Raw genomic sequence first — 27,032 nt, 5'->3', positions numbered from 1 at the left:
CATGCTGAACTCCAGCACCTCTGGCTCTTCTCAGCTCTTCTCCCTCAGCTCCCTATCATAAATTTCTCTAGCTCTTGTCGTTTTCTTTTCCCCTTCTCATTTTTATATAATTCTGCCATTTTATCCATGTGCTTCCTTGGCTCTCTCATGGTCTCCAGTCTTATACTCCTCTCTCTTACCATTCTCTTTTGATCTGCTTCTCTTTTGCTCCTGTCTTGCTCTCTCTCTCTTGGTCCTCTTCTCTTAGTCTCTCTCTTCTTTCATGGCCTTATTCAGTCTTTTGCTCATGTTTAGCCTACTACTACTTTCTCTCCCTGCCTTAGACTCTTTCAGATGCCCCTGGTTGGATTAACCCTTATATCTAAATATAAAAGATTTCCCCTCAATCATACTTTGGTGTGCTCATGTCCTAAATATATACTAAATCATTTTATTTGATTTATCCAGGTTTATAAATGAATAAGACAGCAATGCCAGGGTTTTGTTTGTGTGTGTGTGTGTGTGTGTGTGTGTGTGTGTGTGCGTGTGTGAGTGTGTATGTTTTTCAAGACAGGGTTTCTCTGTGTAGCTGTGGAACCTGTCCTGGGACTTTATCTGTAGGCCACGTTGGCCTCAAACTCACAAAGATCCACCTTTTTCCACATTCCAAGCACTGGGATTAAAGAAGTGTGCCACCACCACCTGGCCTTATTTTGTCATTCTATTATTTAATCTGTCAGTAATTGTTTGTTAATATTTTCTGAATCCTGGAAAATGTTGAAACTGGTTTTATAAAAAAAAAAAAAAAAAAAAAAAAAAAAAAAAAAAAAAAAAAAAAAAGGTTTTATAAAAGAAGTCCAGGAAAATTAACTTGTGCATATACACTGACAATGCTTTAGGAAGCTCAAAATATACCAGCCAAGACTCACTGGGAAACCACTCTGGTAATTCTTCAACTCTAATCATGGTTTCTTCCTTATGTTCTTATTTAGATTTGTAAGGCACATTTTATTTGCGTTGTTTACACAGCCATTAACGGTTTCAAACTTACTTGGCTATTTGGCCTTTTGAAGTATTGCACATCATTCAATATATTTCTGATATTGCAAAATATGAGAACTGGATGAAAAAGTAAGATGGTATCCTCCTAATGGAAAAAGGCATGCAACAATATGTGAATGTCTATCATGTTCCAAGTAACCGGAGCTTTAACATCACGGTAAATCTTAATGATAATTTTTGAAATAGTTACTCATTTTAAAATTTAGAAAACTGGGTCCAAACGAATTTGCTTCCTAAGCTTTTCAGAGACATCAAATTTTATAGTCAAAATGCTAACTGAGGCATTTAGTTATGAGCTTTATAAATGACCTAGCCTACAAAGTTGTTGGGGAGGAAGTTTGATTTTAACAGAAATAAAAGGTGTTTCACACTGGAGAAAAAAGTAGGCACTCTAAGAAACCTAGGTGTTAATTATAAAATGAGAAAAACGAATATGTATGGGACCTAAGAGGTGAGTGAACAGCCACACAACTGGATACCCCACTCTCTAGGACCTCCCCAGTGGGACAAAACCCATGGGCCCTTGCCCAACTCCCTTGGTTTTTCAGCCGGCCAGCAGGGATATTTCTTGCAGTTAAGCTACCCCCAACCCACCCTGCCCCCAAATCTACCTATTTGCCTGCAAGCTCTGTGGAATCCTGAAACACAGCTTGCTCCAATACTGAGAGAACCTAAGAGGTGAGTGAACAGCCACACAGCTGGATGCACCACTCTCTAAGACCTCCCCAGTGGGACAAAACCCAGGGCCCCTTTCCCAATCCCTTGGCTTTTCTAGCTAGCCAGCAAGGAGTTTTCCTTTGGCGAGGCTACCTCACAACCCATCCAGCCACCATCAAAACTACTAGCTATACCCTGCCCCAAACCCACCTATTTGCTTGCAACCTCTGTGGAACTCTGAAACACAGCTTGCTGCAATATTGAGGAGACCTAAGAGCCAGCAGAGAGTTCCCTGTGACTAGGATCTCCCAAAACCAAACCCATCCAAGTTACTAACCACATCCTGCCTAAGAGCTAAAAGCTTCCTATAATACTGATGGGACCAAGAGCATGCTACAACACTGAGGGGATTAGGAGTGAGCACCAAGAGAGCAAACCAGGAGCAAAGACCAAGAGAGCAGGTGTATTAAGACCTCAGAAGCTTTCCGGGAAGTCCAAGAAAAACTTCCAAATACTCAGCAAGGATTGGCCCAAGACACCAAAACACTGTAGACCTCATTTGAAGGAAGAGATGGGTAGATGCCAATGCAAGAATTACTCCAACAACCTAAAAAGCACATGGTAGCACCAGAACCCAGCGGACACAAACCATGAAGACTTGTTCATTCTAACGCAGAAGAAGTAAAAGAAAACGATTTTAAACATAAGATTATGAAAATGAGGGGGACCTTTAAAGAGGAAGTGAAAAACTCTCTTAAAGAAATGGGAGAGAAAACAAACAAAAATGGAAGAAATTAATAAATCTCTCAAAGAACCTTCCCCCCAAAAACAAGAAAAAAACAATCAAACAGGTGAATGAAACAGTTCCAGATTTGAAGACTGAAACAGAGGTAATTAAAAAAAACACAAACCAAGCAAATTTTGGATATGGAGAATCTGGATAAATGAACAGGAACTATAAAGATGAGTATAACCAGCAGAATACAAGAGATAAAAGAAAGAATCTAAGGTGCTGAGAAATAGAATCATTGGTCAAAGAAAACATTAATTCCAACAAATTCTTAACACAAAACATTCAGGAAATCTGGGACATCATGAAAAGACCAAATCTAAGAGTAATAAGGGTAGAAGAAGGGCAAAAGCACAGAAAATATATTCAACAAAATTATAAAAGAAATCTTTCCCAACCTAAAAAGCCATATCCCTATGAAGGTACAAGAATACTACAAAACATCAAATAGACTGGATCAAAAAAAATCCCCTCGCCATGTAATAATCAAAACAGAAAACATACAGAATAAAGAAAGAATATTGAGAGCTGCAAAGGAAAAAGGTCAAGTAACATATAAAGGTAAACCTATCAAAATTACACTTCTCAATGGAAACCATGAAAGCCAGAAGGTCCTGGATAGAGTGCTGCAGACACTAAGAAACCATGGATACAAACCCAGACTACCATGCCCAGCAAAGGTTTCATTCACATCACAAAAATTTCATCAATTTTCCATCGATGGAAAAAACAAGATATTCCAGGACAAAAACACATCTAAGCAATACATACTCACACACCCAGTCTTACAGAAAGTACTAGAAGGAAAACCTCAACCCAAGGAAGTTAACTACACCCACAAAAACACAGACATCTGGTAACCCCTGGTCAGCATAACACAAAGAAGGGAAACACACAAACTACTACCAGAAAACAACTGGAGTTAAAAACCACTGGTCATTAATATCGCATAATATCAATGGACTCAGTTCACCTATAAAAAGACACAGGTATAAAGAATGGATACAAAAACAGGATCCAGATTTCCACTGTATACAAGAAACACACCTCAAATTCAAAGACAGGCGCTACCTCAGAGTAAAGGGATGGGAAGAGGTTTTCCAATCAAATGGAACTAAGAAACAAGTAGATTTGACTATCTAATATCTAAGAAAATTGATTTCAAACTAAAATCAATCAGAAAAGATGGAGAAAAACACTTTATATTCATAACAGGAACAATTCATCAAGACAAAGTCTCAGTCCTGAATATCTATGCTCCTAATACAAGAGCACCCACATATGTAAAAGAAACATTACTAAAACATAAACTGAGAAAGACAAGAATGTTTAAAAATTAAGGAATATTTCACATTAAAGTAATTAAAGAATTACTACATTTTTAGTTTGCATAGATAAAATTAATTCTGCTCAAGATTATCAGTTAATTATTTATGACAATTGAAGATTTAGTGAAGCTATCATTAATATAAACAACTATTTGGGTTTCCAGGATGGCAAGACAATTGTTTGTATTGTGTACAATTTCTATAAAATGATAAGGAACAAAGATGAGTTTAAATATCACTATTTGATAAAAATGAGATCATCAAACAAAGACAAATTTAAGACTCAATAATTCTTTTGTCAGTGTATAAAACTAATGTAAAATGCTGTAGGCACAGAGGAAATGATCCTGAGCATTCATGCAACATGAGGACTTAGCAATGTCAAAGAAAATGAGAATGTAAATCAAAGTTCTGCTCTGGCTTCTAACAGTTTATCCCTTTCTACACATATTTCAATATTAAAAATCTGATACTTCTTAGTAAAGGTAACTTTAGCAAATAAAATTCTCATATCATATGAAATATAAAGCAGTTTAATATTTGGTTTATTTTATTTTATTTTATTTTTTCAAGAAACTGCTTCTTTGTGTAACCCAGGGTCAGGGTATCCTGGAGCTCACTCTGTAGACCAGGCTAGCCTCAAACTCACAAAGGTCTGCTTGCCTCTGCCTCTGGAGTACTGGGATTAAAGAAGTGCCCCACCATCGCCTGGCTACAGTTTAACTTTTTGAAAGGTTACAGAAGCAATACCATTAGGACCACAAGCTCTAAGAAGTAAAAAGTAGAAAACAAAGCTGCTCCTTTAAGGGGAAACACATTCCTATAATATAAAAATCATGTTCAACTGAATAATGAGTTAGAATTATATGCTTCACTTTGGATATATTATAAAAACAGGAAATTTTGCTGAAAATAAGCCAAATTTATTGAGATAATGCTACAGTAAAATACCACTTATGTATATTGAAAGACAGAAAATAAAATTTTATTGCTCAAAGAATATGTACATAGAAAGCTAGTATATAAAACTGGATTTTGAATCACACCAAACATATTAATGCTTTTCACAATGAAAGGTAGCAATGCTTTCAAATTAAATCAATACATCTTATTCATTTTCATTTGAAAAGTAATTGAAGCAAACATGATAATAAGCCAGTGCTAGGGTCATGGATATAGCTATCTTTTAGTTTCTCTTCCTTCAGAATTGTTATATTGTTATGAAAGTGTTTACTTTCAAACAATTATTTGAATATCTCAAATAAAATATATTTGGGGTAAACTATTAAGTTATTTCAATTTATTCTCATATCAAGTTAATCCTGATCTCATAGTTTGATAGTTATAATATTTTACTAAAATAAATCACATAAAAACTTCTCAAGATTTCAAGGTAATCGAGAAATATAGAATATTCTATTTGATCAAGAATAGAAATCTCATTCCTCATGAGATTTATAATTAGTTTTACTTCACAGATTTCTGTTGTTTTTTTGTTTTTTGTTTTTTTTAAAGAGAGATCAGTCTTCCTCTTTGCAGAGAAAATTACTAAGGTCAGTCCTGGCATTTCATTTTAAAGTACTCAGGAGAAGTAGAGTGTGTGTCTGTGGGTTTTTAAGTTACCTGTGCAGTGTTAAAAACAGAATTATAAAGAAAAATACTATAGTAAAAATAGCACTTATGCATATTAGAGAATGCAAATAAAATTTTATTATTTGAAAAATAATTATCTGTAGAAAGTTAAATTGGATTTTGAAATAAGCTTCAGATAGCAGAACTGCAGACATTAGGGTAAAAAAAAACAGGAGTAAGTGCTAAGGCACAAACAGTAAGTACTGAGGTAAAAGGTGTCAGTAATTTGTTGAGTATTCCTTTTGTAACACTAGGGTAAGGACACCTATGCTCCCATCATTGGGTTGCTTATCTTCCTACTCCCCACTTTTACAACTTCAGTGATATCTAAAGGCACGAAGTGGATTACATCTCTCCTCTGCCTAATTGTTTTTGTTGATTTTAGGATAAAATAGAAAGTCTCACCTGCTCTTGCTTGTCTGAGCAGTTTATTTGATGGAGGAGTGTCTATGTGTTAATTTCATTGGTTAATAAAGAAACTGCCTCGGCCCTTTAATAGGGCAGAAAATTAAGTAGGCAGAGTAAACAGAACAGAATGCTGGGTAGAAGGCAGTGAGGCAGATGCTTCAGGCAGTCACCATAGGCAGTCACCATGCTTCTACTCTCTGAAATGGATGCAGGTTAAGATCTCTCCTGGTAAGCAACCACCTCATGGTGCTACACAGATTACTAAATATGGGTTAAAGAAAGATGTGAAAATTAGATAATAAGAGGCTGAAACAAATGGGCCAGGCAGTGTTTAAATGAATACAGTTTTCATATAATTATTTTGGGTAAAGCTAGCCGGGTGGCGGGATGCAGTCCCGCCACTCCATCTACAGATTGGCACTCCAATGTGGTGACTAAATCCACTTAAAAACCTGAGAGGGCTTTAAATAAAGGAGAGAGAGAGTTCAACACAGCTTTTTGCTGTTTGCTAGGACATGCCGTAGAGAGCTTTCCTGTTTCTGAAATAGCAGCTTCCTGGTGCTGTGCTGCCAATGCAAACTCTGGCTTTAAAGCATTTCAATGGCTTTTATAGGACTGGATGTTTATGTTCCTGCTCAGGAGGAAAGTAGCTGAGACTATGCCCTTGGCTCAGCTCTTCCTGCCTGGCCAGACAGCGGAATTAGACTTGGTCAGGCAGGAGAGCATGGTGGATTCGCCATACAGAGAGATGTTTCCAGGCTACACGTCAGATTTGGCTGTAACTTGGATAAAAAAGTTTCTGTGCTGCACGCTCATTCTCAGAATTAAACTGCTCTATACGGCCCCAATGTGGACTACTGTGTACCGGGAACTGTGTGCCACTCAGGGGCACCAAATGACTGAGGCAGGAGTGGCTCTAGCTCTGCCATGCTAAACTGTGCTGATCTCAGACAGGATCTATTGTAATTACCATAATAACAGCACAGTTAAGGTTTAGACTGGGCAGGACACGGGCGGTACCGTATTACCTCTACATGGTGCGACTTAAGTTTTAAGAAATAATTTAACATTTTAAGAACTGCTCCTGGATAGTAAAAAATTACAGATTCACAATAGGACAGATTCAGACATAAAAGACCTTTAAATGAGTCACAATGTTGGATGAATGTACGTAGGCTTGAGAGAGAGAAAAAGAATATAATAATAAACTTAATGCCTTAAAAGGGGGTAAAGTATTTAAAGAGAGTACAGATAGTTATAGATCAAAAGAAATAAAGAAAAATAAGCCACGTAAAAATGAAAAATTCACAGAGAGTGTGGATTTTTTGTATTATTATGTTTTCTTTAAAATTTTTGACTGTAAAGGAGCTAAAGACAGAGAGACATTTCATTATATGGGCTGCCAGGCTAGACCAGAATAGACATCTTAACAGTATGACTTCAGAATTTGGATCTAAGAACATGATGCTTTGGAAAAGAGGGTCTTCTTTTGTTTTCACAGAGGATGACACCCTATGGATTGCTTATATCCCAATATGGTATGATAGACCATGCCCTCCTAAAAGGTTGATTTGAATATCTTCAAAAAATTACTCCAGTCAACTGCCGACTGAGATGAACCTAGCAGACAGGTTACACCATGAAAGACCTGATTAACAGCGCCCCCATTTAACAGGAAGCAGTTTGGAGAGAAATAACTGTGCCCATATTCCCAAATATTGTTTACAAATGTTCTTTTACATTGAAAGGGAGATATGATATAGATATGAATAATTTGCATTGGTATAGATTTTAAGGTCAATTTTGTTATATGTATATGTATTTCTGATATTGATTAAGGTGTTTTGATTGTATAGTTCATTTTAAAAACTATAATGTGTAATTAGGAAATATAGGTTGTTACTGGATAATCATCGATATTAGTAAACCTTGTAGTTATATTAGTTAGATTTTCTAGATATATAGAGATATATTTCAGTTAGGCATTCTTCATATCTTTCAAAGGCTACAGAATATGGCATTTTAAATGTTTTAATAACTTAGGGTTTTCATGACAATGAGACACGTCTGCTCCTGGCAGCACCCAAAAAAAAAGAAAGATGGGCATCAAAGAGGCTCCTTATGGAGTTTGATAGCCATTTGGGCAAGAGACTGCTCTTGCCTGGACTGTTGCATAAACTGGACACAAAGAACCCACAGAGAGAGGACTGCTAAACTTGCCTAAAGATGAGATGGTCTTTCAGGGTTCCATCATTCATGAAAGAGTCTGCGAGACATTCTGCAGGAAACAGCAGAAAGTGACTAAACTGTCTTTGGAATTTCCTTCTTCATGGAAATATCTGCAGGACACTATGGGCCTGAAGGCCAAAGATGGATGCCCCAACTGTACAGAGGAACTTTGGGTGACTGTCCAGGCTGCGAGTTGTCTCTGTCATTTCTAGAGTTTGAAAGTTGCATATTTCTTGTTTACTTTGGTAGTATTATATACTTCTGGAGTCTTTAATGGAATTGAAAAATAGATAGTTATAGCTTTCCATAGTTATGATAAAAGATAAAATAGATCTAAATACTGTAACTGTAATTCTTACTTGATAACTGTTTTTTTATATGTAATTTTACTATGTTAAAGTTAAAGCCTTTCTTTTTTGTTTAAACAGAAAAAGGGGAAATGATGGAAGAGTGTCTATGTGTTAATTTCATTGGTTAATAAAGAAACTGCCTCGGCCCTTTAATAGGGCAGAAAATTAGGTAGGTGGAGTAAAGAGAACAGAATGCTGGGTAGAAGGCAGTGAGGCAGACGCTTCAGGCAGTCGCCATAGGCAGTCACCCTGCTTCTACTCTCTGAGATAGATGCAGGTTAAGATCTCTCCTGGTAAGCAACCACCTCGTGGTGCTACACAGATTACTAAATATGGGTTAAAGCAAGATGTGAAAATTAGATAATAAGAGGCTGAAACAAATGGGCCAGGCAGTGTTTAAATGAATACAGTTTTCATGTAATTATTTTGGGTAAAGCTAGCTGGGTGGCGGGACACAGCCCACTGCTCCATCTACATCTATATTTCCATCCTTATTTAGCCTACTCTTCCTCTTGAATTCATTATCCAGTCCAGGGTTTCCTGACCTCCACACTACTCTAATGCGATTGATTATTTATTCTGCTTTACCTACCACCTAGTAGCTCCACATCATTAGAAACTCAGTGTCTGTTACAGTGGTTAGAATATAGGATATAGTAGACCATCTGCAAATATTTGTAATAAGAAGGAAAAAAGGGTAGAAAACAAGAGGAATGTTTATCCTGAGGATACATGAAATACAAAATTATATAGTATTACTTGGAATTGCATGATTTAAGGAAAAAGCAACAAAACAGTGTGTCTATCTATGAACCCAAATGATTTTGAAGGGCATGTCTTGAGAGATGATAATAGAACAAACTCCTCCAATGATTAGAGTTACTGAAATAATTCAGTACTTTATACCTTACTCAACATTAATGATTGTGATAAATGGAATGTGAAATGAATTATGAAACTCAGAATTAGCATCAAAGCAACCAGATGGTTGTGGTCGGCAGAGCCTCCATCACTGGGTCACATGGACACAAGCCTGCAGTGCTATGGTGGACAAGCTCTCGCTGAACATTTCAATTTTAATGCACCACTATCACTTGTAAATGAAGTCTTCCAGAAGATAGAGAATTGCAAGTATAAGTATAAAAACATAATTGAATTTCAGTAAATTTCCCTTACATTATGATCTAGATTTTTTATAGTAAAAAATTACTGATTTCTGCTAAATACATTTCTAACATTGAATTTGCTGTGTCAAGTAATGTCATATGTCCAGAATTATGACTGAAAAAATTAGAGAAATTTAAATGAAAATTGGTTTAACAAATACCACAAATTTGGTAAAGCAAATGAAGAATGGTAAGAGGCTGGTCAGAGACTTCAATATGATATGCTACATCTCCTGAAACCATTTAATTAGTAAGAGGTGTGTCTTTAAGTAATTAATACAAAGCTCTCCATCTTCATTAAGTACTTAAATGTCTCCAATCCCAAATATCTTTTGACTTATATTTATAACTTCTCATTCATTTCTGAAGATCTAGAAGTATGTGTCATTTGTCTAAATGACTTTCAATTTCCTATTTTAATATATGGTATAAAAAGACTCAGAATGTTGCTGTCTTATTTACTATTATAACCAATTTTCCTATCTTTATGTTTTGAGGTTTTTTTTATAATCACATCAACTGAAAACCTCAGTGGTCACTCTTTTGATGTATGATGTCCTTCTATATGCTGGACTATGTATCTTTGTCACTGGTTAGTAAACAAAGCTGTTTCATTCTATGGCCAGGGAGAATAGAGCCAGACAGGAAATTCAAAGTTACAGAGAGAAAGAAGGCAAAGTCAGGGAGACATCTTGTAGCCATAGAAGGAGTAACATGCCAGGGCATCACAGATAAGCCATGGCCATGTTGTGATACACAGATTAGAAAATAGATTAATTTAATTGTGAGGGCTAGTCAGTAATATGCCTAAGACATTGGCCAAACAATTAAAATTAATATTAAGCCTTTTAATTGTTGTATAATAAACTGTTGTAGGGACAGCAGGGCAAACAGAAACAGGTCCAGTGAGACCAGGCGAGACAGAGAAAAATCTCCATTTACCGAAACCAAAAGCAACAATAACAAAAAGTTTTTCATAGAGTTTCTAAGCCATAAGTAATAAATTTTGATTAAAAATTTGTGTGATAATGCCTAGAATAAAACCAAAGTCTCAGTCAGGGTGGATGGGAGATTTTCAGACTGGTCTTTATTACTTATTCTGTCGTAACCTATCCTATCAAACATTGGTCCATTCAGTGAATATTGGTAGAGTGCTTAGTATGTGTTTAACATTTTTTTTCAAAATTCTGGTAGATAATGATGAGTCAAACCCAAAACTGCCTCTGACTGCGTGGAATTTAATTTCTACTATGTGACATCTACCAAGCACAAAATAAGGATGGGTTTAGGAGAAAAACGTGTGTAGCACTGTCCAAAAAGGACCTAAAGATAAATAGAGTTCAGGTTTTATTATATGTATTTAATTCTAGGGTTCTTATTTTCCTAATTTAGTATTGAAAACAGTGAACTATATTTTCTTTTATTTCTTTTAGAAACAATGAGAAGCTTTTGAAAAATTAGAACTTACAATGCAATGCATACTGCAGACCCTTAACATTTGCAATTCTGTTTTAAGCAGCTATACCACAGAAGGACCAAGACTGTAGAAAATGACAAACCTACTTATTTCTCACTTGATTTACTTTATCTGGGTCTGAACAAAGGTTTGTGTTACAATTGCTTTATTTTAAACTGGGCAGAACTAGTCATAATTTCTTGAAAAGTGACAGAATCAAGAAAAGGGACAAGGACTTACAGAAGAAAGACTATCATATCAAATCAATGCAAAAGACAAGAGAGAGAACTTAGAGAACACTTACTGATAAGTAGTTGGGCTGACATTGATGCGCCGAGGATGACTTCCCGATTCAAATTTGCTTGCCAGAGTAACATTATTTCCAAAAAGACAATATCGTGGCATTCTCACGCCAACTACACCAGCTAGCACAGAGCCTGAATGAATGCCTATCCGCATCTGGAAATAGAAAAAGAATTGGAGACTAAATAGTTGTTGCTATTTTCCATGCAATAGTCTTTTTATTAAATTGTATTTTAAGTACATGGTTGTTTTGCCTGCATATATGTAAGTGGACCATATGCATGTCTAGTCCTCTAGGAAGCCAGAAGAGAATGTGAGAGCCTCTGGAACTGCAGTTAAAGGCAGTTGTGAGCCACCATATGCATTCTGGGAATAGAAACTGTCCTTTGCAGGAATGGTGCTCTTAAGTGTTGAGTCATCTCTCCAGTCCTGGCATGAAACTGTTTCAACGAAACAGTTTGAAGTGAACCCAAAGAAAGACATATATAGGTCCTCCTGGAAATTGGAAGCAGACGAAATCGCTGTCAAAAGTTGGGAGCATCTTCCCTTGGCCCAGTCTTGCCCTCCTGGACCTGGGGGGAGTTGGGAGGACCTTGGTCTTAGCATAGAGTGGGGAACCCTGATGGCTCCTTGGCCTTGAGAGGGAGGGAGGGGAGGTATGGGTGGAGGGGAGGGGAGGGAAGGGGGAGAAGGAGGGGAGAGAAGGGGGAGAAGGAGGGGAGGGAGGGGGGAGGAGGAGGGAAGGAGATGGAAATTTTTAAATATAAAAAAAATAAACCATGAGAAAAAAAAAAAAAAAGTTGGGAGCATAGCCAGGCGGTGGTGGCACACGCCTTTAATCCCAGCACTCAGGAGGCAGAGGCAGGCGGATCTCTGTGAGTTCGAGACCAGCCTGGTCTACAAGAGCTAGTTCCAGGACAGGCTCCAAAGCCACAGAGAAACCCTGTCTCAAAAAACCAAAAAAAAAAAAAAAAAAAAAAAAAAAAAAAAAAAAAAAAAAAAGTTGGGAGCATGCGGGTGGGGGTAGGGTGAGAGAGAAGGGAGAAGGGAGAAGGGGAGGATTGGGGAGAGCTTTGGGGAGTGGGATGGTTGAGATGGAGGAAGTGCGAATATGAGAGCAGGGAAGAAGATATCTTAATTATGGGAGTGATTCTAGGGTTGGCAAGAGACTTGGCTCTAGAGCGGTTCCCAGGTGTTTAAGGGGATGTCCCTGCTTGGTCCTGGTCAGTAGAAGAGGGGGTGCCTGAACTGGCCTTTTCCCATAGCCAAACTGATGAATATCTTGAATATCACCATAGAATGGATGGAGATAGAGACAGAGACCCACATTGGAGCACTGGGCTGAGCTCCCAAGGTCCAGCTGAAGAGCAGAAAGAGGGCGAAGATGAGTAAGGAAGGCAGTACCGTGAGGAGTTCCATCCACCCACTGAGACAGTGTGACTGATCTATTGGGAGCTCACCAAGACCAGCTGGACTGGGCCTGAACGAGCATGTGATCAAACTGGACTCTCTGAATGTGGCTGACAATGGGGGCTGACTGAGAAGCCAATGATAATAGTACTGGGATTTGATTCTACTGCATGTACTGGCTTTTTGGGATCCTAGTCTGTTTTGATTCATACCTTCCTAGGCCTGGATTCAGTGTGGAGGGCCTATGACTTCCCATACCCTGCCCTCTCTTAGGACTAGAGGGGTAGAGGGAAGGGTGAGTTGGGGAGTGGAAAGGAAATAGGAGAGAAGGAGGTGGAAATTTTGAATGGCATTATTTATAAAGCAGAAAAAAAAACCTGAAACAACATTCACTTCATTGTTTATCAAAGTCTGATGATGGCATGTTTATCTGTTTTCAAAATAAATAGACATCTTCCAAAATAAAGAATCTTATGTTTAAAAAATAAGAATCTTACATTTAAAAGAGCAGCATAAGTTCATTAGCCTAGTCTCTTTGCTTAAAATTGATAAAACTCCAGAATAGCATGAAGAAAAGGATAAATTTTTGTTGGGGACAGCTCTAGACACTAGATCATCTGGTTCTGGGTTCAGTACACTCTAAAGAGTATGAAAGTTGAAATGAGAGTTCTGGTTGAGATTTCACATAAAATCTGTAACACTTACCATATTAAGTTAAATAACAACAACAACAATTCAGATTCAGTCTCATTTGCCTCATAATATAGTCAAAAATTCTACCACTTTTCAATGTAAACTCAGAAAAAAACAGAAAATAAACCAGTCAGTTTAATATCACCTCACAAGTGAGCCAGTGCCCTTCTCTTACTGTTTGTGTTTTTTCTGACTCGTGTCTTTACCACATCCCCACAGAAGATACCCAATGCAATCAGACCACTGGGAAATTTCATGCCTATTAACTGTTTTATAAGAAATATTGGTAGTCCAGCCTAAAACACAAACTATGCTGAGTTATCGGGTTGTGAAAAGAACCAAGAGAAGAGTTTATTTGTTGTTCTATAGTTTTAATTGAAAGAGAAAGATATAATAATAAACAAAACACAAGTCTGGCAGTGCATTCTCATGCCCTTGGTAATCACAATGGAGACACTGGAGGCTAGTCTGGGCTGGATATTAAAATCCCCTTTTTAAAAAGTTACAAAATTCTAATTGAAATTAGGAAAAATGCTAATATACAAAGCATTAAAGAGAAAAGGGCACAAAAACAAGAGGTTTTGTTAGTCTATAGAAGACAGAAGTGCCCTTTGAGAAAATTCCTTAGAATTCACCTTGGTAGCCTGAGAATAGTGCTCAGCCATATTCAGCAAGGAGGGGGGAAACATTTAGGAAGAGTCAAAGTTATGCAAAGGAAAGGTTTGGACATACATACTATATAAATAGTATATAGTAGTCCATAGATTTAATCATCATACCACTACCAAATAAAGCAGAAAAATTATATTTTAAGCTAATAAAAATCATTATTTTAAAAGAAAGAGGATTTAAGCTACCATTCTCATTATGGGAAAAGAGAGAACTTTCATTCTTAACTAAAACTTTACCAGTGTTAGTTTTATTATAAAATATTCCTTTTGCCAAAAAAATAAGGTGAATGAAATTTCTTTTCACACTTTCATTTTGTTCCCTGATTAATAATATATTACCAATAAGAAATAGTAATGTAATGTTTTAAGTTCTAATTTAAAAACTTCCAGATTTGTCAGCAGAATATGTGTAGGCTCTATGGCTTCTGCTTGCTTTCTTCATGTGCAAGGGAGAAGAAAGAAAGATACTTCATGACTATATCATGATTTTCCTCTTATGATGAGTTCAGCCTTCAGCCTTGATGGTGTCACATGTCACACACTCAATGTGCTTGTGCCGAAACAAATAGCACATTGGGCAAAATATCTTTGTACATTTACTCTGAGCATCATACACACATCTCATAGACAGCTTCACTTTATAGAAAGGGAATTACCAAATAATTATTCTCATCACTGTTTTGGTACCATATAATTTAATATGTAGTGTTTAGAGTCAGCAGGGAAATGACCCAAAAGACAAGAATGAAACTAAGTCCAACCAGATTTTGGTATAGGGCCAGAACTACTTCTAGAGTCTGACATCAACAATATGTGTGAGTGTGTGTGTATGTGTGTGTGTGTGTGTGTGTGTGTGTATTCCATATTTAATCACAACACAATTTTGAAAAAAAAATGTTTTTTATCAAATTTTCAAAGGTTTTTATTTATTTTAATTTCATTTTTATTAAAAATTTCCATCTCCTCCCCTCCTCCCACTTCCCTCCCTTCCCCTCCACCCATACCCCCACTCCCTCCCTCTCCAGGCCAAAAAGCAGTCAGGGTTCTCTACACTATGGGAAGTCCAAGATCCTCCCAACTCCCCCAGGTCCATGAAGGTGAGCATCTGAACTGACAAAACTCAGAGCCCGTCCATGCCATAGAATCAAAGCCCATCGCCATTGTCCTTGCCTTCTCAGTCAGCCTTCACCGTCAGCCACATTCAAAGAGTCTGGTTTGATCACATGTTCCATCAGTCCCATTCCAACTGGTCTTGGTGATCTCCTGTTAGATCTGTCCCACCGTCTCAGTGGGTGAATTCAGACCTCACTGTCCTGACTTTCTTGCTCATGTTCTCCCTCCTTCTGCACCTCATCAGGACCTTGGGAGCTCAGTCCGGTGCTCCGATGTGGCTCTCTGTCTCTGTTTCCATCCAGATGTGGGTCTCTGTCTCTGTTTCCATCCATCACCAGATGAAGGTTCTTTGGTAATATGCAAGATAATCATCAGTGTGACTATAGGACAAGCCCAGTTCAGGCACCCTTTCCTCTGCTGCCCAATAAACAAGCTGGGGACAACTTCTTGGACACCTGGGAACTGTCTAGAGTCCAGACACTTGCCAACCCTAAAATGGCTCCCATTATTAATATATATATATATATATATATATATATATATATACTTCCCTGCTCCCCCAACCACCCCTCCTACATCCCAACCATCCCATTCCCTCAAACTCTCCCTATCCTTTCCTTCTCCCTTCTCTCCCTGCATCTCCCCTTATCCCCACCTCACCCCCACCCCCATACTCCCAACCCCTGCCCAGCAATTTTATCCATTTCCAATATGCAGGATGATAACAATATGTTTTTCTTTGGGTTCACCTTCTTATTTAGCTTCTCTAGGATCATGAACTATAGGCTCTATGTCCTTTATTTATGGCTAGAATCCGCTTATGAGTGAGTACATACCATATTCCTCTTTTTGGGTTTGGTTTACCTCCATTTGCATGCAAAATTCAAGATGTCATTGTTTTTTACCGCTGAGTAGAATTCTAAAGTGTATATGTGCCACACCTTCTTTATCCATTCTTCTATTGAGGGGCACCTAGGTTGTTTCCAGGTTCTGGCTATTACAAATAGTGCTGCTATGAATATTGTTGAACAAATGCTTTTGTAGTATGATTGGACATATCTTGGGTATATTCCCAAGAGTGGAATTGCTGGGTCCTGAGGTAGGTTGACTCTCAAATTCCTGAGAAACCGCCATACTGATTTTCAAAGTGGTTGTAAAAATTTGCATTCCCACCAACAATGGATGAGTGTTCCCCTTATTTCACATCCTCTCCAGCATAGGGTATCCTTAGTGTTTTTGATTTTAGCCATTCTGAGAGGTGTAAGATGGTATCTTAGAGTTATTTTGATTTGCACTTCCCTAATCACTAAGGAGGTTGAGCATGACCTTAAGTGCCTTTTGGCCATTTGAACTTCTTCTGTTGAGAATTCTCTGTTCAGTTCAATGCCCCGTTATTTTTTTTTAATTGGGTTAATTAGCAATTTAAAGTCTAGTTTCTTGAGTTCTTTATATATGTTGGAGATCAGACCTTTGTCTGATGTGGGGTTGGTGAAGATTTTCTCCCAGTCACTAGGTTGCCTATTTGTCTTAATGACAGTGTCCTTTGCTTTACAGAAGCTTCTCAGTTTCAGGAGGTCCCATTTATTCATTGTTGCTATTATTGTCTGTGCTACTGGGGTTCTACATAGGAAGTGGTCTCCTGTGCCCATGTGTTGTAGACTACTTCCCACTTTCTCTTCTATCAGATTCAGTGTGGTCAATTAATAGTGAGGTCTTTAATCCATTTGGACTTGAGTTTTGTGCATGGTGATAGAAATCGATATACTTTTATTCTTCTACAGGTTGACGTCCAGTTATGCCAGCACCATTTGTTAAAGATGCTTTCTTTCTTCCATTGTATACTTTTAGCTCCTTTGTCAAAAATCAGGTGTTCATAGGTTTGTGGGTTAATAGCTGGGTCTTCGATTCAATTCCATTGGTTAACATCTCTGTTTTTGTGCCAAAACTAAGCTATTTTCATTACTGTGGCTCTGTAATAGAGTTTGAAGTCAGAGTTAGTAATGCGTCCGGAAGTACTTTTATTGTATATGATTGTTTTGACTATCCTGGGTTTTTTTGCATATAAAGTTGATTACTGTTCTCTCAAGGTCTGTGAAGAATTTTGTTGGGATTTTGATGGGAATTGCATTGAATCTATAGATTGCTTTTGGTAGAATTGCCATTTTTACTATATTGATCCTCCCAATCCAAGAGCAAGGGAGATTCTTCCATTTTCTGGCATCCTCTTCAATTTCTTTTTTTGAAGACTTAAAGTTCTTGTCAAATAAATCCTTCACTTCCTTGATTAGAGTTACCCCAAGATACTTTATACTATTTGTGGCTATAGTGAAAGGTAATGTTTCTCTGATTTCCCCCTCTGCTTCGTTATGCTTTGTGTATAGGAGGGCAACTGATTATTTGGAGTTGGTCTTGTATCCTGTCACATTGCTAAAGGTGTTTATCAGCTGTAGGAGTTCTTTGGTAGAGTTTTTGGGATCGCTTATGTATACTATCATGTCATCTACAAATAACAAAAGTTTGACTTCTTCCTTTCCAATTCGAATCCCCTTGATCTCCTTATGCTGTCTTTTTGCTATTGCTAAAACTTCAAGTACTATTTTGAAGAGGTATGGAGAGAGTGGACAGCCTTGTCTTCTTCCTGATTTTAGTGGGGTAGCTTTGAGTTTCTCTCCATTTAATTTAATTTAATGTTAGCTGTCGGCTTGCTGTATATTGCTTTTTTTATATATAGGAATGAACCTTGTATCCCTAATCTCTCCAAGACCTTTATCATAAAGGGGTGTTGAATTTTGTCAAATGCTTTTTCAGCATCTAATGAACTGATCATAAGGTTTTTTCCTTCAATTTATTTATATGATTACATTGATAGATTTCCGTATGTTGAACCAGCCCTGCCTTTCTGAAATGAAGCCTACTTGATCATAATGTATGATTATTTGGATGTGTTCTTGGATTTGGTTTGCCAGTATTTTATTGAGAATTTTTGCATCAATGTTCATCAGTGAGATTGGTCTTTAATTCTCTTTCTTGGTATAGTCTTTGTGTGGTTTTGGTATCAAGGTGATTGTAGCTCCATAAGAGGAGTTTGGCAGCGACTCATTGGTTTTTATTTTGTGAAACACATTAAGGAGTATAGTTATTAGGTTTTTCTTGGAAGTTCTGGTAGAATTCTGCATTTAAACCATCTGGTCCAGGGCTTTTTTTGGTAGGGAGGTTTATGATGACAGCTTCTAATTCCTTGCAGCTTACAGGTCTATTTAAACTGTTCACCTGATCTTGACTTAATTTTGGTATATTGTACTTATCTAAAAATGTCCATTTCTTTCACATTTTCCAATTTTGTGGCATACAGGCTTTTGTAGTAAGATCTAATGAATCTCTGAATTTCCTCTGTCTCTATGGTTATGTCCCCCTTTTCATTTCTGATCTTGTTAATTTGCGTGTTGTCTCTCTGCCATTTGATTAGTTTGGCTAGGAGTTTGTCAATCTTCTTGATTTTCTCCAGGAACCAGCTTTTTGTTTCATTGATTCTTTGGATTGTTTTCTGTGTTTGTATTTTGTTGATTTCAGCACTCAGTTTGATTATTTCCAGTCTTCTATTCCTCCTGGGTGAATCTGCTTCTTTTTTTCTAGAGCTTTCTGCTGTGCTGTTAAGTCTCTAATTTGTGCTTTATCCATATTCTTTATGTGGACACTTAGTGCTATGACCTTTCCTCTTAGCACTGCTTTCATAGTGTCCCATAGGTTTGGGTATGATGTGTTTTTGCTTTTATCGAATTGAAGCAGAACTTTAATTTCTTTCTTTATTTCTTCCTTGACCCAGGGGTCGTTCAGTAGTTGACTGTTCAGTTTCCATGAGTTTGTAGGCTTTCTGGGGTTGGAATTGTTGTTGAATTCTAGCTTTATTCCATGGTGATCCAATAGTACACAGGTGGTTACTACAATTTCTTCGTATCTATGGATGTTTGCTTTGTTATCAATTATGTAATCAATTTTTGACAAGGTTCCATGCCATCCTGAGAAGAGGTATATTCTTTTCTGTTTGGGTGGAATGTTCTATAGATGTCTGTTAGGTGTATTTGGTTTATTACATCTGATAGTTCTCTTATTTCTCTGCTGAGTTTCTGTCTGGTTGACCTATCCATTGATGAGAGTGGAGTGTTGAAATCTCCTACTATTAGAGTGTCGGGTTTGATGTATGTTTTGAGTTCTAGTAATGTTTCTTTTACATAAGTGGGTGCTTTTATATTAGGGGCATAGATATTCAGGATAGAGACTTCCTCCTGATGAATTGTTCCTGTTATGAATATAAAGTGTTCATCTTCATCTCTTCTGATTAATTTTAGTTTGAAATCAATTTTGTTAGATATTAGTATTGCCACACCTGCTTGTTTCTTTGTTCCATTTGATTGGAAAACCTTTTCCAAACCCTTTACTCTGAGGTAGTGTCTGTTTTTAGGTTTGAGGTGTGTTTCTTATAAACAGCAGAATGTTGGGTCCTGATTTCGTATCCATTCTCTTAGCCTGTGCCATTTTATAGGTGAATTGAGCCCATTGATATTAACTAATATTAAAGACCAGTAGTTGTTAACTCTGGTTATTTTTTCTGGTGGTAGAGTTTGTGTGTTTCCCTTTTTAGAGATGTACTGGTGGAGGGTTGTCAGATGTTTGTGTTATTATGGGTGTTGTTTGCTTCCTTGGTTTGTGATGTTCCTTCTAGTATTTTCTGTAAGGCTGGGTTTGTGGCAACATATTGTTTAAATCTGTTTTTGCCCTGGAATATTTTGTTTACTCCATCGATGGTGAATGCAATTTTTGCTGGATATAGTAGTTTGGGCTTGCATCCATGGTCTCTTAGTGTCTGCAGTACATCTATCGAAGACCTTCTGGCTTTCATGGTTTCTATTGAGAAGTCAGGTGTAATTCTGATAGGTTTCCCTTTATATGTTACTTGACCTTTTTCCCTTGCAGCTCTTACTATTGTTCTTTATTCTGTATGTTTTGTGTTTTAATTATTATATGGTGAGGGGCTGCTTTTTTTTGATCCAGTCTATTTGGTGTTCTGTATGCTTCTTGTACCTTCATAGGAATATCCTTCTTTAGGTTGGGAAAGTTTTCTTCTATAATTTTGTTGAATATTTTTTCTGGGCCTTTGAATTGTAATTCTTCTCCTTCTTCTACCCCAATTATTCTTAGGTTTGATCTTTTCATGGTGTCCCAGATTTCCTGGATGTTTTGTGTTAAGAATTTGTTGGATTTGATTTGTTCTTTAATCTGTGAGTTTATTTCCTCTGCAGTATCTTCAGTGTCTGGGATTCTTTCTTCTATCTCTTGTATTCTGTTGGTAATACTTGTTTCTGAAGTTCCTGTTCATTTACCCAGATTATCCATAACCATACTTACCTCAGTTTGTGTTTTCTTTATTACCTCCTTTTCATTTTTCAAGTCTTGAACTGTTTCCCTAACCTGTTTGATTGCTTTTTCTTGTTTTTCTTGGGTATCTTTGAGAGATTTATCCATTTCCTCAATCTTTGTTTGGCAACTCTATTTCTTTATGGCAGATTTTTACCTCCTGTTTAAGGTCCTCTAATATTTTCATAATGTTCGGTTTATAGTTGATTTCTTCTATTTCTTCTGGAGTAGGGTGTTCAATTCTTCTTGTTTCGTGATCCCTGGTTTCTGGTGATATCATGTTGCCTTTCAGGTTGTTGGAGGAATTCTTGCATTGGTGCCTGCCCATCTCTTCCTTCAAATGGGGCCAGGAGAGTCTTGGTGTCTTGGTCCAGTCTGCTGTGACTGACTCTCTGGGTGGATCTCCTCAGTGCGGGAGCAGGAACTGTTCCTATCCCTCTGGATGAAACTCCTCAGCACTGAAACAGGGATAACTTGTATTCCAAGGCACCTCAAACATACAGGCAGACTGGAAAAATGTTTTCCGATAACAATTAATTCAGTCACATGAGTACAACAAAACTTAAGACATGTTTATGTTGCAGCTCTTTACAAAGTACATATGGGTTTTTAGATGGGTTCTTGTTGACTTAGATACAATGCTCAAGATAAGGGTCTAGGGAGAATGTCTAAGGTAAACATTAATGCCTGGAGCTAAGATAACATAAAAGTCACTTAGGCTCTTGCAAAGTTTAGATGACATCTCTCATGAAGAAAGTTTTATGGCTTAGAATCAGTGCTCAAAGTTTTAGGCAGGAAAGGTCTGGGATAGTATGGTAGGTGATATGGGTAAAGTCTGGCACAGCATGTAGAAAAGGATTAGCAGGTTGCAAACCACATCATCTCCTAGAATTCCAGAAGAATGATCAAAAATCTTCTCTCTTTGGAGAAATCAGTTGTGAGTTTAAGTTTTCATCTTCTCCAGTGCTTATCAGTGTGCACAAGCACTTTTATCCCTCTACAGTCTTATAAAATCATGTTATGTAAAATTTTAAACAAGCACTTGAAACTGGGAAAGAGATTTTGTGATCTTGTTTGAAGTTTTTGATATTCTTTTTTATTATTATTAAATTATATAATTTTACAAATTTCACCTCTTCCCCTCCTCTTATATCCTATCCCCTCCCTCATTCCCCTTCCCCCTCCCTCCCTTTCCAGTCCAAGGAGCAGTCAGGGTTCCCTGCCTTGTGGGAAGTCCAGGTTCTTCCCCCATCCATCCAGGTCTAGGAAGGTAAGGATCCAAACAGAATAGGTTCCAACAAAGCCAGTACATGCAGTAGAATCAAAACACAGTGAAGTTTTTGATAAAGATAGACCCCCTACAACATACTGATTCAGAAGCATACTTGATGAAATATTATAGTTGATGGCAATGTATAAATATCAGAGATTGCTATGTTGTGGCACAATGCTGCTGAACTTCATGGCTCTTTCTATAATGTGTATGCTATTATTAAATGTACTTGTAGGTAGTAAGTTATTTAAACACAATTAAATTTTCAGATGATATTATTTAGTCCTAAAAGCAGAGTTCTCAACTGTAACTTTGCATAGTAATAGACTTAATATTCTTTAAAAGTAAGGAATTGGCTTAAAGCAACTCCAAAACTAGGAATTAATTTGTATATATTTAAAAACAACCAGCATTTAATTTAGTTATTGACAAAATTAACACTTTATGCAAGGAATATGGATTATAAATGTATGATTAAGAATCATAGAAACATGTTAATTGTACTAGAAATATGGATAGTTAAGGTATGCTATAACATATCATTTGCAAATAGCGAAAGTTTAACTTCTTCCTTTGCAACTCAAATCCACTTGATCCCCTTATGTTGTCTTATTGCTATTGCTAAAACTTCAAGCACTATATTGCAGAGATAAGGAGAGAGTGGACAGCCTTGTAGTGTTCCTGAATTTAGTGGGATGGCCTTAAGTTTCTCTCCGTTTAATTTGATGTTAGCTGTCGGCTTGCTGTACATAGCCTTTATTATATTTAGGAATGACCCTTGTATCCCTAATCTTTCCAAGACCTTTATCATAAAGGGGTGTTGAATTTTGTCAAATGCTTTTTCAGCATCTAATGAGATGATAATATGGTTTCTAACCTTCAGTTTATTTATATGATGGATTACATTGATAGCTTTTTGTATGTTTTTTTTATCTCTGGCATGAAGCCTACTTGATCGTAGTGGATAATTTTTCTAATGTGTTCTTGGATTCTGTTTGCCAGTATTTTATTGAGAATTTTTGCGTCAATGTTCATGAATGAGATTGGTCTGTAAGTCTCTTCCTTGGTGAGTCTTTGTGTGGTTTAGGTATCAGGGTAACTGTAGCTTCATAAAAGGAATTTGGCAATGACTGTTCTGTTTCTATATTATGAAATACCTTAAGGAGTATAGGTATTAGGTCTTCTTGGAAGTTCTGGTAGAATTCTGCATTGAAACCATCTGGTCCTGGGCTCTTTTTGGTAGGGATGTTTTTGATAACAGTTTCTAATATTTCGTGACTAACAGGACCATTTAGCTTGTTCACCTGGTCCTGGTTTAACTTTGGTATATTGTACGTATCTAAAAATGTCCATTTCTTTTACATTTTCCAATTTTGTGGCATACAGGCTTTTGTAGTAAGATCTAATGATTCTCTGAATTTCCTCTGTGTCTGTGGTTATGTCCCCCTTTTCATTTCTGATCTTGTTAATTTGCATGTTCTCTCTCTGTCGTTTGATTAGTTTGGCTAGGGGCTTGTCAATCTTGTTGATTTTCTCCAAGAGCCAGCTCTTTGTTTCATTGATTCCTTGGATTGTTTTCTGTGTTTCTCCCCTTCTCCCTTCCCCTTCCATAATCCCTGAATTAATATACAATTTCACTCTGCATGGTGTGCCTATCCATGTATTGGTCTCTCTCACCCACCGCTGTTCACATAGAGACCTGGAAACTTGCCATGTTGTCTTGTATGCCATATCTGCTTAGGACTGACTGCTTTCTGCAGCAAGCTGCTAGGGACTTGCAGCTTGCTTGGCACTGGCTGCTTACCACAGCTAGCTGCTGGGAAGCTTACAGCAAATTCATTTCAGTGGTGCCATGACCAGGATAGACTCTCCTGCCTGGAACCTCTCTCCCAGGGTCGGGATCCTGAACCATGTATATTTTGCCACAACCACGTGTTCCATATGCTTGAGCAAGATTTCTACAATGTGATTTCTGCTCATACCACTGGCTTCGACTGGTGTAAGAGACACCAGACATTTCCATACCACAAACACTGGACAGGAGCAAAGAGACCAGCTATGTCAGGATGTGACCAGCACCCAGCCTTCTCAGGTTCCCTCCAAAGATGATGCCCACAAATAAGCAGGAAAAAGTCTTAAAAATCCTCCACCCTAATTCCTTTAACCTGTGGTGCCTACCATCCCACCTTTTTATTATAAAAAAGAGATAGGAATGTAATGATTGTTCTGTCTCTTTAAGAGACAAGCCATGCCCACTCCATTCCCCATCCGCTGAAGCAGGCTGATCTTCAGCTTCCTGCCTGAGCTCTCTCTCTCTTCCATCTCACTCACTTTTTCATGCTCTGACCTGATTACTTGCCTAAAATACTGCGTGGAAATGATAATATGGACTGCACTTCATGCAGGTATAAAATAAGCATCCCTTTGCAAATGATATTGATCCCTAAGAATGCCCTTTTATACTTTTGATCTACCTACTTCTACTCCCAATGTCTTGAATTTTTCTACCATGCATATTTGCAGCAGCATGCAGTTCAACCTCAGATGCATATTAGGAACCTTAGAAATACCTACATACCCAATTATTTCTTATCATCTAAAATGCATCTCATCTTCAAATTGAGGCACTAAAAGGTAACCTGGAGGATGGTAAAATAAAAAAAAGGATTAAATATAATAATAAAAATAATAATTAATAAACAGAGTAGTCAATCAGTTAGCTAAAGCAAGCATCTAATCCTTAACCCTAAAACAGTGTTCAGGTAGTATTTACTCCCTCTCACTGTGAGAATAGGAAGGCTTCTGGATATTGCATCAAATTCCAGAGATGTTGAAATTGAAATACAAAAGGTAAATCGCTTGCTAAAGGACACACAACCAGTAAGGATTAGAGACAGAAAACAGAAACACTTTTTATGGCTTATATTCAATGCACATTCCATGAGATTATCGCTGAAACATTCTTCCCTAAATCCAGTTCTTTTACTATTAAAGTTAATAAATGCATAAGGATAATTTTGTAATATGTTTCCTAAAAGCTGCTTAACTAACTACCTAGGAAAATGAATGTAATAAGACAAAAAAGGTGTTTTCTGAATGACTGAATTTTCTAGCAGTTTTATTTAAAAATCTTACCACAATACCAGAAAGGTATAACATAATTCAAACTCAAACAACATCAAAATTCAATCAAACTGTGAATTAAGCCCAAGCCTGAAAGCCTCCTGCCGCAATATGGGATCCAAATAAAGAAGAAATTGTGAAACATGAAAAGGATGGACTATAAAAATTAAGACAATTTGAATAATCTATAGTTTTAAGAAACCATTTATCAATATTGGGTCATTAATTTTAACAATTTTATGCTGCTATTTCAAGTGAAACTGAGTGTGGAATATTTAGGGATTTTTTATGCCATCTTTACATATTTAAAAATCTAACAACATGCTAAAATTAAAAATTATATATGTAAATCATACATCCTCTTTTAACATAGAAAATATATTATACAACATCATCTCTTTTTTAAAAAGGATTTATTTATTATGTATACAGTGTTCTGCCTGCACATCAGAAGAGGATTCCACATCTCATTTATGGATGGTTGTAAGCCACCATGTGGTTGCTGAGAACTGAACTTAGGACCTTTGGAGGAACAGTCGGTGCTCTTAACCTCTGAGCCATCTCTCCAGCCCCAACATCATCCCTTTTTGAGAGACTATATTCCCCAGGGTAGCCTGAACATGCTATGTAGCCAAGAGTGACTTCTACCTTGTGAGTCTCCTTTATCTACCTCCCAAATAGTGGAATTAAAAGAGTATACTACCTGGCTATCCCCAGCTATAAATTACTAACATTAAAAATTGGTTACAGCATCAAGTTGAGACAGTAACAGTGAACACAGAGGACTGTTTATGTGGAAACTTGTTGAACATAATAAAAAAATTATGTCTTAAAGATAAGTCAATCAATCAACCAAAATAAGCAGGCACCCAAATAGCAACAGCTACCCTCATGCTTTTGGCACACAAACTATTAATTATCAGTTCCACTGAATATTTTGATACTTCCTCCATTTGGGCATTTTAGATGGTGCTAATGATTGTTTTACAAAGTAGGCTGGCTCTTTTGTATGGGCAATAAGTCAGTCAACTGGAGACATGTCTGATAAATTGACCCAATAATGGTTGTGAGACTAAATTATAAAAACTAGATAGCTGTAAAAACATTTTCTGTGTTTGGTAAAAAATTCAAACCATTAACTGGAAACAAATCACTAAGCAATCCATAAATCCCAAGAGTCTAATGGCGGGCTTCAATATGTTCTCAGGGACTGAAGATGGGTGTTCATGTTAAATTCACAGCATCTGTCAGCTTTTTAGAAGAGTCCAATCAACTTTACTTTTGAGTTCCAAAATGGACTTTACATTATGTATTCATTCTTAAAGTGTTTAATGAAAACATAAAGGCAGCAAGCAGCACTGAGCAGAAGAAAGAATGAAAGAAATATATGTCCTAGGCAAATATGTTATTCTCTCCATCTTCTAAATACTAACATTATTGTATTATTACTATTCTAGGCATCACATATTAATTTTGAATGGTAGAGACAGATTGGATTGGATTATAAGAGTCATTTTTACTATGGTAGATCTATTAAAGGGTAGTTAGTATGGGTAAAAATAAAGGTCTGGATGGTAATTTTAGAACCAGAATAGTTAAGAGATTCCTATCAAAGAAACAGATAAATAATGACAACAAAATGGATCAAAGGATTGAAATTTTAGTGTAGACAAGCTGGGAATTTAGGTCAGGGAAAATAGGAGTGAAAACACAGAATCAAGTGAAGTATAAAAAAAAAGCATGAGGTAATAGAAAAGCAGGGACTTTGACAATGTAGCTTGACAATGTCAGAACCAGAGCCATGCCCAAGTCAGGGTCTTAAAAAGGTCAGATGAAGAGAGGATTCTGCCATGTAGAACACTCATATAATGATAGCAGCCAGGATCACATCATGGCAGGAGATAAGTTCAAGAGCTATTCTATACAAACCAGCCAGTCTTGACAACTCCCTGATCTGCCTTTATGCCAGACTCCTGG

At 37.1% G+C, this 27,032-nt stretch overlaps 1 protein-coding gene across 1 annotated transcript in view; it reads right to left on the bottom strand.

Annotated features, from left to right (window-relative positions):
- Gucy1a2 (guanylate cyclase 1 soluble subunit alpha 2) overlaps positions 1-27,032 on the bottom strand; it is a 346,389-nt gene that overhangs the window by 24,485 nt on the left and 294,872 nt on the right. Inside the window, exon 7 of the mRNA XM_038323659.1 lies at positions 11,362-11,516. Coding sequence (XP_038179587.1) covers positions 11,362-11,516 — 155 coding nt within the window. The remainder of the gene's footprint in view (positions 1-11,361; positions 11,517-27,032) is intronic.

Source organism: Arvicola amphibius, chromosome 3, assembly GCF_903992535.2.
Source record: "Arvicola amphibius chromosome 3, mArvAmp1.2, whole genome shotgun sequence".
Classification (NCBI taxonomy): domain Eukaryota; kingdom Metazoa; phylum Chordata; class Mammalia; order Rodentia; family Cricetidae; genus Arvicola; species Arvicola amphibius.
The sequence above is the reverse complement of the archived record's forward strand: the minus strand, read 5'-3'. Positions and strand labels throughout refer to the sequence as shown.